The sequence below is a fragment of the Cervus elaphus genome, chromosome 1, assembly GCF_910594005.1.
Source record: "Cervus elaphus chromosome 1, mCerEla1.1, whole genome shotgun sequence".
Classification (NCBI taxonomy): Eukaryota; Metazoa; Chordata; class Mammalia; order Artiodactyla; family Cervidae; genus Cervus; species Cervus elaphus.
Genome location: NC_057815.1, coordinates 23,190,104 through 23,204,876, shown reverse-complemented (window position 1 = coordinate 23,204,876; position 14,773 = coordinate 23,190,104). Strand labels below are relative to the sequence as shown.

General features: G+C 34.7%; 1 protein-coding gene across 1 annotated transcript in view; it reads right to left on the bottom strand.

Moving 5' to 3' along the window:
- Positions 1-8,579: 8,579 nt before the first annotated feature.
- Positions 8,580-14,773, bottom strand: part of PGR (progesterone receptor) — a 110,925-nt gene continuing 104,731 nt past the window's right edge. The window contains exons 7-8 of the mRNA XM_043896736.1: positions 11,707-11,864; positions 8,580-8,923 (exon numbers count right to left, since the gene is read on the bottom strand). Of these exons, the coding sequence (XP_043752671.1) occupies positions 8,768-8,923; positions 11,707-11,864 (314 nt within the window). The 3' untranslated portion in view covers positions 8,580-8,767. The remainder of the gene's footprint in view (positions 8,924-11,706; positions 11,865-14,773) is intronic.

The window sequence follows — 14,773 nt, the reverse complement described above, 5'->3', positions numbered from 1 at the left end:
AGCCTAGGTGCCCCTCATGTGCTCTGACGGCTCCTTGTACTTTCTCTACCATGACATTCAATACACAACATTGTAACTATCTATCTACCGGAGTCCAGTCCCCATCCAACTGTAAACTCAGAGAAGGTAGGATTGCTGTCTAATGTATGCATTGCTTATCTCCACATTCTGGTAGAATAACCGACATGCAACACAGTAATGCTTGTAACTCGGTTGGTGAAGAACAAAATGATTCCCAAATAAGATAAATAAATTTAAAAACTGACTCCTAAAGTAAGACTTTTCAACTTTGCAAAAAATCCCCACAATTTTTTGTTTTTGTATTTCAGAGCTTTTTCTTTTTTCTTTCTATTAACATAGATAACAGAGTCAGTTACTTTATATTAATGTAATCTATTAAGTTTTTTTTTTTAGTTTCAGAGTTGAAATAGATAATTTGTTCCTAACTTTTTCCTCCCTTCCCGCTTCCTCCCTTCTTTCTTTCTTGTAGTCCTTCCTTCATTCTTCCCTTCCTGCCCTCTTTCTCTTTCTTTCCCCCTCTCTTTTCTCTCTCCCTGTCTCTTTCTCCCCTCTTCTTTTTCTCTCCCTGCTTTTTAAGTGTTGACACCTAACTGGCAGCTAAACAGAAACTTAGAGATCAGTGATTTTTTTCTAAACTATGTACCCTCAAGTTAGAAAATGGTCATCTTTATTAAAAATCAAAAAGTAAGCTTCCGGGCATGCTTATATTTTATATGATTGGAGAGTATGTGATTATTTTTCTAACATTTACCATTGTTATCACTGTAGATAATCATTCATGTTTTGTATCATTAGCATGATTGTTCACTCAATAATAAAGGGGAAAAACTACATTTTAGAGTACTTCTCCATTTCACTTCTATAAGTTGTATTTACTCCTTGTAAAATATGAAGAATTTTTATATTTTTCGTGTTTTTTCCCAAAATTTCAATGAAAAATTAAAAAAAGCCTCTATGTTCTGACTTTTCTTCTGGATGTGCATGTGTCAGAAAAAGTGAAAATGTGCATTGGAATTCATAAGAAGAAACTGAACTGGTGAAAATGGTGAGTTCTAAAGACTGCCACTTGAAAATCTCTTTCTACCCTCAGTTATATCAAATATAGGACTCACCATTTTAAGTAAATATTGGATACTATTCTTAGCCTACAGAGAATAAGCAGAGCTGAATATCTCTGTTTTGATGAGAATATGGTATGATTATATTAACTTTACATAAAACTTCTGGTGTTTCTCATGAATTTTAAAGCTCTTAGAGAAAGCTATGATAGCTGCCCATTGATTATTTTTCTATTACATATTTAAAAAATGTTTTTTCATTTACCCAGTGAAAGTTACACAAAACCCATTAAATCAGTGTGGACATGACTGTTATGCTACTCAGCAACTCTAATTGATATTTCTTTGAATAATAAATGTGAAGAAAACAAAACAATTATTTCTTAATATGAATACAGTTTGGTGGGGAGATACTTTAAAATCTAGCTTCCTGAGGGAGAAGTTAGTAAAAGTTTAATGGCAAAAAGTTTTAAACTACTGCTTTCTATAAATAATCCATAACAACAACAAAAACCACTCACAGGTAAGTAGATTTCATAGAAAGAAAAACGCTTTATATGTAATTGACAAGAGGAAAACATTTTAAGTAGGTTTCATTTAGAAAAAGTTATGCTTGCTAAATTGGATATATTAGGATTTGACGTATTAAGAGCAATTTCAAAAGATTACAATACCATTTAAATAGTTTGCTCGTATATATCTAAATATGGACCATGATACTGATATCACACTGCAGTTAATAATCATTTTCTTTAAAGCAATGGACAGGGTAAGCTTTCTCAGCTGCTTGATTCACATTTCTCTGTAAGTCTTTTGTCAGTTACAGCTTTCAACCAGCTTTAGCTTTCAAAAGCTAAAAGTAATGCCTTCCCATCTCTCCGTGAGTAGAAAGAAAGCAAACAAACTCATGTAAGGTCAGCATGACATAAAGCAACAAGAGCCAGTAAACTGAAAATGAGGTTGACATTTGGGGCTAAGCCAGCAGGCCTGTAACGCTCTTCCAGCTCCACAGCTGCAGAGGGTGTGGACGAGCTGGGCGCAGCCTCCAGGCAAGTGCCCGGAGCGCTGCCTTGGAACGCGATCAACTCCGAGGAGAGGAGCAGAACCCTTTGAGATTGTCTTTGCTTCGGCGATAGGACATCTAAGTAACGTACATGTTAAATCACTGCCACTATGAACTTCAAGGAGAACAAGTCACTCAATCCTAAAGGAAATCAACCCTGAATATTCACTGGAAAGACTGAGGCTCCAATACTTTGGCCACCTGATGCGAAGAGCTGACTCATTGGAAAAGACCCTGATGCTGGGAAAGATTGAAAGCAAAAGGAAAAGAGGACAGCAGAGGATGAGATGGTTAGATAGCATTGCTGACTCAACGGACATGAATTTGAGCAACTCCAGAGACAGTGGAGGACAGAGGAGCCTGGCATTCTGCAGTCCATGGAGTCACAAAGAGTCAGACATGACTTAGCGGCTGAACGACTATGAACTGCTGCTCTTTAACGTATCACCAATGTCCCCCTTCCCTAAATTCTCAAATCTTGTCTAATGATAGAGAGGACAAATTATTAAAGAAAACTACATTTAGCCTCTTTTCTTTCAAGTTTTTAAGGCCATACTGTTTCATGCCTAACTCTGGACGTACGGGTTTTATTGGCCCCAAGTAACTGATGGTCTGTAAGGACTTTTCCTGAGTTTAAATGGGAACGTGGGCCAACCTGAATGCAGTTATCTAGACCCAGTTCACATTCTGGCTTCATATGGACATAGCCCAATCCAGGTTGGATTGGATTCCATAATATGAAGCAAGCAGTCATTTATTTTACTGCTTTTTGTTCAATTTGTGAAATTTGATAATTTGATAAGGACCAGAGAGTGTAGAATAATGGTATATTAAATAGATAATGGATGCAAGGTGGAGAGTTAGAGACTGTCTTTTTCACTAAACTTTGAGTAGGGCAAACATAGTGAAACCACAGAAATCAAGTAATATTATCTTCATTAAAATCATTACATGGCTTAGTCTAGTGTGGATAAGCAATTTAGGACTTGGCAAACCTTTGAGATTTTCTGGCTACGTATTTCCTGCAAAATTTAAGAGCTGCAAAAATTCCCCATATCCCACTGGTAGTTACCCTTTCTGGGGTTGTCTGCTTATCCGTTAACTTTATCAATGGAGACATGGTTGGTGAGTTCTCAAGTATAAAAATAAAATAGCTTTAAAATTGAAAAAAAAAAAGTTACTTTGAGTACTTATACACAATTCCCTGGAGACTGTATGAATATTTAAAAGAATTCATATTCTATCCTGAAATCTGGTACGTAAAGAGTACACACGAGAGAAATTGCTCAGGTATTCACAGCAAAAACTCTAGAAATTTAGTAGCTTTCTTACCAAAAGAATGCAAGATCAAAGCAGACACGAAGATCTCTTCTGGGAATTTTATAACGTAGCCTTAAGGACAGGAATGTTTTTCAAGGAGCTGATAACTTCATTATGTTTCCAGACCCATTGTTCCTTTATGCAGAATTATTACCACAGTAAAAATAATCTGAGCATGAACTATATAGCATAGATTTTTGGAATGGCTGTGTTTTATTTCAACCTCTCTATATTTTAAAGAAATACTTCTTTAAAAAGGTCAAAATCAGTACCTTTATTCTTTGTATTATAATGAATGGAACAGGCTCTTCAGATTTTTGTTAAAGCAGGCCACAAACTCAAAAGACTATATTTTTTTTCAGAGGAAGAAATCAACTGAATACTTTGAACTCTAATTTCAAATCAAATATATTAAATATTCATATGCACACAGAGGTAGCAATAAAGCAACTTCATTTTCTAGATTCCTTGGTTTCACTATAGACTATACCAGATTAATCTGATAAAATCATAGCTAGAACTATGGCTTAAAGAAAAAATAAAAATAGCAGTTACTATTTCTGAACACTTGTGTATTTCTTTTCATTTTCATTTCTATTAATCTCAAAACAATTGGCACAGGCCAGTTTACTCAGACTTGCTCAGCTCATCCAGTATTAAACAGCAGAGAAATGGAGAGCAGGGCTAGATCAGCTCTCACATTCAGAAAACCAAGAACAAGGCATCTGGTCACATCACTTCATGGCAGACAGATGGGGAGACAGTGGAAACAGTGGCTGACTTTATTTTTCTGGGCTCCAAAATCACTGCAGATGGTGATTGCAGCCATGAAATTAAAAGACACTTACTCCTTGGAAGGAAAGTTATGACCAACCTAGATAGCATATTAAAAAGCAGAGACATTACTTTGCCAACAAAGGTCCATCTAATCAAGGCTATGGTTTTTCCAGTGGTCATGTATGGATATGAGAGTTGGACTATAAAGAAAGCTGAGCACCAAAGAATTGATGCTTTTGAAATGTGGTGTTGGAGGAGACTCTCGAGAGTCCCTTGGACTGCAAGGAGATCCAACCAGTCCATCCTAAAGGAAATAAGTCCTGAATATTCATTGGAAGGACTGATGATAAAGCTGAAGCTCCAGTACTTTGCCCACCTGATGCGAAGAGCTGACTCATTGAAAAAGACCCTGATGCTGGGAAAGATTGAGGGCAGGAGGAGAAAGGGATGACAGAGGATGAGATGGTTGGATGGCATCACCAACTCTATGCACATGGGTTTGGGTGGACTCCGGGAGTTGGTGATGGACAGGAAGGCCTGGCGTACTGTGGTTCATGGGGTCACAAAGAGTCGGACAGGACTGAGCGACTGAACTGAACTACACAGAACTCACTATCCACTGTAGCTGTTTAGAAGTTACAGGTTGACAAGCTATGGCTATTTGAAAGGCATTCCTTTTGTAGAAAGCATACTACCTACCATGTTTGCATATTATCTGTGCAGCAACTAATTATTTTAATGTGAAATATGAAATATGATAGTACTGCCTAATTTAAAAGTGCCATTTTAAAGATAAAAACACAATTGTTACGCAACAACAGACACTGGAGGTATAAGTGCTTCAGACCCAAATGGATTCTCAAACCTTTTACAGGGAAATATTTTTATTAACTCAATCATCTATTTCAGTATCCTTCAAGTATTGTCTGATATATAACCTTCTTCTTGTGATTTAATTTCACTTTAGAGCCTATAGAAAGCATATGACCTATAAAATTAATATAAAAGTTATGCAACTACATAGGAACAGGAATGTTAGTAAGCAGAAATTTGTAGAGGAAAAGATTTAGAGCCTACAACATATTTGGTTGATGTCATGTTCTTTTCCAAAAGCTTTAATTTTTTTAAACCTTAGCTTGAAATATTAAATCCTAGGATTTAGACACCTTCATTTTCTTGTGCTATAACAGACACTCAATAAATATTTATTGAATGAAATCAGACATGAGAAAATTTTGTATACTGAGGTTTTCAATACAAACCTCCATTGTATTTAGAATACAATTTAGAGCTACTTATATTTTCTTAAGAAATAATTGTGGAATTTTTCTTAGGGAGGGAAATAATACTCCACTCTGTTTTAAAATTTAGAACAGGGAGCATAAAGTGTGTTCTTACTAAATGAAAAATGTACTTATATTTTCTATGTTATAGTCAGTACAAGGAGAAAACTCACAAAGCAGGAAAAGAAAAGCTGGGATATTTGAAGAGATGAAGATAGGGGCCATGGGAAGAGAAAGTGATCAAGTCATGAACACAGAAACATGTCCTGATGCAACAAACACACATGGAATTAATTGTAACACCAAACCCAGAGAGCATGTCATTCAACTCCCCGACGAGGTACACGACTGTCTTACATCAAAGTGGCTCTCAGACCAGTAGCAGAGTAAGAATATAGAACAATGCACTATTGTAATCCAGATCTGCACAAAATCTGGGGAACCTTAGGAGAAAATAAGTCACTCTCTGGGAGACGCAGGGAAGATACAACAGAAGTGATGTTTTGCTGAGCCTTGAGCTGAGACAGGACTGGTATCAAAAGGGGGAAATAAAGGCAGAAGACTGACCCTAAAGACTTGTGCGACTGGAATAAAAGGTGAATGTATGACAGTGGAGGATAAAGAGAGTCAAGTTACAGGAACCGATGTTTGAACACCATTTCAGAGTGACTCCTATGTCACTGCATTGGTAAGAAGAGTGGACCAATTAAAATATAACCTTTGAAGGTGGATCCCAGGAAAGGGTAATTGCAACAAGCTCTCCTAGAGACCGTAGTGGGCTTCTCTGGTGGATCAGACGGTAAAGAATCTGCCTGCATTGTGGGAGACCTGGGTTTGATCGCTGGGATAGAAAGATCCCCTGGAGAAGGCAATGGCTACCCACTCTGGTATTCTTGCCTGGAGCATTCCATGGACAGAGGAGCCTGGTGGACTACAGTCCAGGGGTCACAAAGAGTCAGACACAGTTGAGCGATTAACTCTTTCAGAGACTGTAATGTGCAGCTATATATATAGTTGAGAAACACTGCAGTAGGTGACTGGAAGTCAATGAACATTTTCCAGTAAGGAAATGTCAAACTTAGATCCTTTTTAGGAAAATAACTTTGGCCTGGAGAACGGAGAGAGAATGAGTTTGTGTTTAAGACTCTGAAAGACTAAATAGCAGTCAGCATTGTACTGGAACACACATGTATTCACTGAAAAAGACATGTAGACAGACACACTAAGGAAGAGACCTTTTTTTTACTAGTTAAGACTATTTGAAATTCTTGGTTTAAACTCTTATTGAACGTTATAACCAAGCATTATGAAATTTGTTTATTACCTGTTTGGCACATGGACCTAAAGAACCCAAGCCATGGGTCCTGGTTAGAAATCATTTTAATCCCTATTTCAAATGCCTTATGAGGATTCACTGTCTACAGTTGCTCTATATCTAATTCATTCTGAAAATGGAAGAAGTTACTGGCAAGAAACAGTTATGGTAACATTATGGTCTGTCAGGGGTTTTTGGTCAGATGAAATCACTTTATCATGTTTTGGGGGTCATATTATTATTCATTAAGGTTATTCTATGTTATTGCCCCTTGGTAAACTTTAAGTATCTATCAGTTGAAGGGAATGGGTAATTTAAAAATGCGTTAAGAAATCAGACGCTTTAGTAAATGTTTCCTATGTTGTTTTCAAAGTTTTTTTGATTTTTCTTATTAACAACTATTAATCTGTATAAAGTATATAATCTGCTTTATTTATAAGGGAATGTCCAATTTTAAAGAAATTTCAAAAAAGAATTAGGTCTACTAGTTTTTCTGAACTGTTAAAAATTATATATATATACCTAAAATTGGTATAAATTATTTTATTTAGGAAAAAAATGATTGGTTTTTGTTGTTACCAGTGGTTCTTTCTGTTTTATATGTGTGTGTGTTTGTGTGTGTATTTTTTAAAAAATAAGTCAATTTAAAAAAATAGTGACGCCTTTTTTTTTTTTTTTAACATAGACCTGTTTAAAATAGTGACACCTAGGTGTCCAGAGATATCTCAGAAAAAACTCATGTGTCTCCTAAAGGGATATTTTCAGCTCATATAACAATGTGAATTGTGTGTTTTCTAGTTATTGGTTGTATTATTTTAAGCCAGTATTTAATGTTTCCTGAACTATATCAGACTGGATCAGAGACACTGAAAACATTTTAACTGTGATTTGTCCACTATGCCCACTCAGTAGAGAAAGAGAGTAATACTTCTCCTTTTTTTCCCTCCCTTCTTTTTATTTGTTTCCTCACCTACCCTCCCTCCCTTTCTTCTTTGATGTGAAAACTGACTAACAAGCTCTGGCCAAAAGGAACATTCTGCAGGAAACTTATTATTACACTGGTATTAAAGATGAGGAAATATCATAGAGACTTGGTAAGGATAAGTGACTTTCCACATGCCCTAGATGCAGCAGGTGGAGTTAGACCACAGACTTTCTGGCTTCCTATTTCAATTCAGAATGCCTTGTTAAAGGACAGTTCCCCCCGCAAAAGGCTAGTAGAAAACTGCAAAACTCACGATGTACTTGTCATAAGGCTATGGCTCTCCTTCCTTAATAACCTCCTTAGAGATCTGTGTTTCAGATCTGGGAAACAGTCTTAACATATAAGCTGGTTTTCTTAGTTTGAGGAGCATCAATCTATTTCAAGAACTTTAAATTCTTTTTCTATATATTTTTTGCATTAAAAACCCTTTGGAAAATACGGCTAAGGTTATAAATTACCTTCTCACAAAAAAGTATATACACTCATAAAGATACAATTTTGCATACCGATTTGTTTCATTTTTGTAAATATAATCAGGGAGACAAAAGGAGCTATAGAGAAAGAACATAGAACAGCTTTTTGTTTTTACGTGTAAGATTCTTCTTTTCTCTAAAGTAGATCTGTTATATGTGAAAGTTAAAAATGTCACTGAACGATATGAAATGATACGGATACGATTAACGTTAACAATCACTTTAGCACTGTTTTAACCTTGCAAACTCTTAAGGAAAATATGGGTGCACAAAAACACTAAAAATCTGAATTATGCTTTATAAAGGAAAACAATGAAACCTCACAACTTTTCTTTGAAATTTACACAGTATGATACGTTATAAATGTAAGGCTCTGAGAAAAGCATAGTAAAAACTCGCAACCTCATAATCATGACCGCCCAAAAAAACAGACATAGCGCAAAATTTAATTTTTTAAAGATAAAAATGGCATTCACTTTTTATGAAAGAGAAGAGGTTTCACCATCCCTGCCAAGATCTTGGGTAATTGTGCAGCAATAACCTCAGACATCATTTCTGGAAATTCAACACTCAGGGCCCGGGACTGGATAAATGTATTCAAGCAGTACAGATGCAGTTGCTTGACAAGCTGTTGGTTTAACAAATAAATAAGAAACACGTAAGAAAAATAGTAAATTCCTATACTATGCAAACATGGCAGCTTATTTTTCTAATAATAGAAATACTTCAGGTGTTGCTTTTTTACAGAAATGAAAACTCCCTCCATTTCCAGAGTAATATATAAAATATTACATACACATGGTGAAATATTCTAATATACAGAAAGATTTAAAGAAATGAAAGTATTCTGTAATCCTACTGGATAAGCAGTGTGAACATTTGGTGTATTTCAAGTTTTTTGTTTACACATACTCAAGTACATGCATAATATATATATATGCATAATAATAAATATGCATATTTATATTTCCATAAATGAAATTACTTTATAGTCTATTTCTTAATCCAGCCTTTCCCACATAACAATAGGCAGACTCTTCTGTTTCAATACAAACAACCCAACATGATTCACTTTAATCTAATTTTTTTTGGCCACACCATACTGCATGGGGGTCTTAGTTCCCCAACCAGGGATCGATCCCATGCCCCCTGCACTGGCAGCACAGAGTCTTAACCACTGGGCTGCCAGGAAAGCTTCATTTTAATCTAATTTTAATTCTGTCAAAATAATTCATGCACATATTTTTGAAAGTCAGATAGTACTGCAAGACCCACAGGAGCAAAAACAGATGCAACCACTCTGAATTACTTTAGTCTGGGTCATTTGATATTTACTTCTGTATTTCTAATAAATGATATTTCCCAAAGTTTACATTATTAAGATCCTATTAAATAAGGGTTTAGCTTTCTTGTATTATACACGCATCTCCTCAACTTCACACACTTTCTCTTCTTCCTCTTCTCTATATAGAAATATCTCAATTTTTGGCTAAATCAATATCTAGCATTTATACTATAAAGACTTTTATTGTTTCTTGCTGGATTACATTTCCTTTTCTATATGAGTTACTTTAATTTTGCTAGTGCTAATCGCCTCATGTTTCTGTGGGTTTTTTGGTTTGTTTTTTCTGTATTTATCACAAAACCATAGTCAAATTCTCTGACAGAATTGTAAAAACTTACTTCAGTATGTTCATACAATTAGTAATATCTCAAATCTAACTTTTTTTTCCTTGGTGCTAGTAACCTGTGCATTAGTTACTGTGCTGGGACACCGCTTTGCGTCTCTCCTGGGTTGAATCTCATACTTCTTTGGCTTACGCCAGGGTTCTGTTGTAAGAAATCCTGCAGATACCCTTGAGAAAGGCTGTATTTGATGTAAGGTCTAGGAGACCTTGCCAGTCTGAATATACTTTCATGATGTCATCATATTTGTTTGATGGTTTGGCTGGTACAAAATTCTTTGAAGATTTTTCTTTCCTTCAAAATTCTCTATTATTTTCTGGGTTCCAGTATTTTTGTTGAGAAGTCCTACAACATTCTGAATCCTGATGGTTTGATGTGACTTGCTTCTTTTTTCACTGGTATATTTTAGGATACCCTCTTTATTCTGGGTATGCTGAAATTTTACAATAATGTGCCTTGGTTCAATTGGGTTGAGTCTGTATACCGGGCCCTTACACTCAGAAAATTTATATCCTTCAGTTCTAACAACCTTTCTTTTAAGATCACTTATGCAATTTCCTCTCCTTGATTTTCTCCATCCTTTCTTTTGGAAATTACTAAGAACTGGAAAATGAAGCCCTGTGGATTAATATTCTAAATCTGCTATCTCTCTACATTGTCATATCCTTATCTTTTTTGTTACTTTTATCTGAGTTTTCCTGAGATTTATATTTCCTGAGTTTTATATTTATATTGAATTTTTAATTTATGCCCTCCTTTAATTATCCAAAAGTATTTTCTCACTAAATGTTCTTTTTAAAATGTTTTCTATTCTTTTTACATGGATGCAACATCATTCTTACTTCTGTGAGCATTTTAATTTTTGATTCTTTCTTCTGTTATCTGCACTGGAGCTTTTTCCTTCAAGTTACATTTTTTTTTTTTTTTTCTGTTTGTTTATTTTGTTCTGTGCCTTAGATTTGAGAGACTTTATCTAAATAGCTAATAATTCTTGGCTGTTCACATTTAGCAGTGAGGCCTCATATTTGATCTAGTGAGCAGAGAGCTTTTTATGCCTTGATTATTACTGTAGTCTTGTTTCTGAAAACAGTAATGATAAAAGTTTGTATGCAATACATCTTGAGTAACCCTATATATTTATCCAGTTTGGTGTTATGCATTTCTAAACTGTTGTTTTTTTTTTTTTCTCTCTTGTATAAGCAGTGAGGCATACATATCTTAAATGCTTGCCTAATTATTTAAGATAAACCCTAAAAAGTGGGAATTTGAAAAGCATGCAACCTTTAACTATTGCCACACACTGCTAGATTGTCCATTAGCATTGTTACTGATTTATAACTCCACCCAAAATGGTATTCCCACATCTGTATCTTTGCTTTTCCAGTTTACATAAAATTTTCTAACTTAAGACAAAAACATTTTGGAGCATTTTCAGGAATATGTATCACAGTTCCTATCAACCATTAAATTACTCTCAAATTTCACAAATACTAGTAAAAGGATCTTCCAGTGATCTATACTGAAAATGAAAAAAGCACAATATAAATTTTGAACAGTATGATGCAAGTACTATTTTTTTTTTTTTTGCAAGTACTATGGTAAAGTGTAAGTACAAACATAAATTTGACGAACACCCATGAAGTAAAACTTATACTTCATATTTAAGAAGTAATAGATAGGAATTCAGAAAATAATCGCTGATATTCTAAAAACCAAAATACTTACATCATGCAAGTTATCAAGAAGTTTTGTAAGCTGATAGAAACGCTGTGAGCTAGGGACAACTCCTTTTTGCCTCAAACCAATTGCCTTGATGAGCTCTCTAATGTAACTTGATCTCATCTCTTCAAACTGGTTTTGACTTCTTAGTCCTTCTAAAGGAACTGTAAGAAGATAATTACAAGTGGCAGTTATGTTTAAAAAGATGACACTAATACTTTATAATATAAATTTCTGAACTGTACAGTGATTTCTTTTGATATGCAACTCTAGAAACAAATATCTGAAATAGAAAAGAGTGCTACTAACAGTTTTAGGACATGTAAAACTTCCAGTTCTTTTGAAGAATGTGGTACCAACAGCTAGCTAAGTTAAAGAACACCTCAGCTTATTTTAGAACCATATCAATGGATTACTCATTTGACTTAGCATCTGCTCAAAAGAGCATCTGACATTATTGTACATTCCTGTCTCAAATATTTAGTTAAAGCTTACAAATACACATATGCTGCGTCTTTTTTGGTTTTTGTCTCCTGACTATTGATATGAGAGAAAGTCATTGATGTTTGAATTTTCTCTTATATTCAGCCACTTGGCTATACTCTATTTTATTTGTTATTTGTATTTATTCATTTACTAATATTGTTAAATCTAACAGTTTTTGTTGGATTATTGTTTTGTTTTTTGTTTTTTTTTTTGGTGTACAACAATACCATACTCAAATAATATCCTTATTTTCTCCTTTCCAACAATTGTAGCTGTCATTTCTCCTTCATGGTTCAATACATTGTTTAAGTCGTCCAGAACAATATTAAATAATAACAGTAATGCTAAATACTCCAATTTTGTTGCTGATTTTATTGATATATCATTTCCATTATGATGTTAACTGGTAATTCACACTTCTACCTCAGAAATCTTTAATTCATACATCCACATCGTAGGCACAGTGTCCTATTACAGGCCATTCTCTTGTTTCCACTACACAGTCAGTAAACCTACAGCCTTTCTCCTAAGTCTTCCCAGCTCTTCTGTTGTCACCTGTCTGAGACGTCCTGGTTGATTTCTTTAGCAACTCTGTCACCAGAACTCCCAGCTCCCTCATTTCCTTTTACTTTGGTCGCAACTGTCCCACAAACAAATCTTCAACCATAAGTGAAGTTTGTGCAACTATATGCAGATTACTGAAAGAAAAATCACATAATCTATGGATTTATGCATGTAGATATTTATGATCTTGACCGTTAGCAATATTTCTAGAGAGAAGTGCACTTCATTTGAGCAAAGTCAACTCTATGTCTCCAGCAAAGGTAGATAAATAAAGCTTTTTAAAAACCTCTTTCTTTATTCCCTGTATCCCAACAGACCTTGACTTCCACTTCCTTTGGCAAAAAGAAGGCCAGAGATAATAAGCCAATAGAAACTAAAAGTTAACCCTGGTTTAGAGTCTTCAAGAGCTCAGATCCTCAGTATAAAAGGGACAGGTAATTTGGGCAATAGGACACTTTTGTGCCAATTGAAAACTTAACTGTATGTATATGTTATGTGTATCATAACATATAGTATTATAACATATAGTATCATAACCTATTCCCTTTACTTAATATAGTATCTATTTTAAACATCTATAACTCTTTTTAAACATCCCAACCAATTTTCACATCTCCCTCACTCTTCAACATGACTATAAAATTATTTTTTCTTCTGATTACTGAAGTATTGTTTTCTCATTGCGCTTTAAAGAGCTGGAAACCTAGTAACCCAAAGTCTTCGACTCTATCCATGTACCTGTTGAGGACCAGACTTGAAGCAATTATCCTTGCTTCAAGAAAATCAGACCTAATCTCAACCTGTCTCATCCTATTAGTATCAACCACTAACAACACGCTCCCAGGATATGATAATCTAATCACTAGGCTCTCATCCTATGCTCCTGGTATATCTCTGAAAATTATTTTCGTCTCCTACTCTCTTCCTTAGATTTCAGATCTATGATGAACCAGCTCTAAAAAAAATTTATATTTTATTTGAGCTCTTTATATTAATTCATTGTTTTCTTAATTATTACACTCAGCATTACATGACTGGAGAATTTCCTCTGAGATTCTTATTGATTCCATATGAGGGTTTTCAGCATTTCTTGTAAATATATTAGTGGCAAGTGGGAGAGAGTGAGTGAAGGGCAGTCAGCCATATGCTTGCTATTTTAGATGAGACTACTTTAAATAATGCTTATTCTTGGTTTAGTTATTTAAAAATAATGTGTATCAATTAGAGAAATTTTGGAAAATACTGAAAATACAAAGAAAACTATAAGTCACCTGAGATCCTACAATCCAATAGTTTGGGATATTTAATAGTATTATATTGAGAATATTTACATAATTAAATCATTCAAAATTATTCAAAAATGAATGTTTTAATTCTCACATAAAATTTAATATCACAGAAATGTATAGTAAATACAATTTATTTATTTTATTATTCAACACTTGCATCATGCAACATCATGCAATATTTTACTAATATAAACAATACTTGCACTCATCTCACATGCTAGTAAAGTAAAGCTCAAAATTCTCCAAGCCAGGCTTCAACAGTACGTGAACTGTGAACTTTCAGATGTTCAATCTGGATTTAGAAAAGGCAGAGGAACCAGAGATCAAATTGCTTACATCGCTGGATCATCAAAAAAGCAAGAAAGTTCCAGAAAAACATCTACTTCTGCTTTATTGACTATGCCAAAGCCTTCGACTGTGTGGATCACAACAAACTGGAAAATTTTGAAAGAGATGGGAATACAAGACCACCTGATCTACTTCTTGACAAATCTGAATGCAGGTCAGGAAGCAACAGTTAGAACTGGACATGGAACAACAGACTGGTTCCAAATAGGAAAAGGAGTACGTCAAGGCTGTATATTGTCACCCTGCTTATTTAACTTATATGCAGAGTACATCATGAGAAACGCTGGGCTGGCTGAAGCACAAGCTGGAATCAAGATTGTTGGGATAAATATCAATAACTTCAGATGTGCAGATGACCCCACCCTTATGGCACAAAGCGAAGAAGA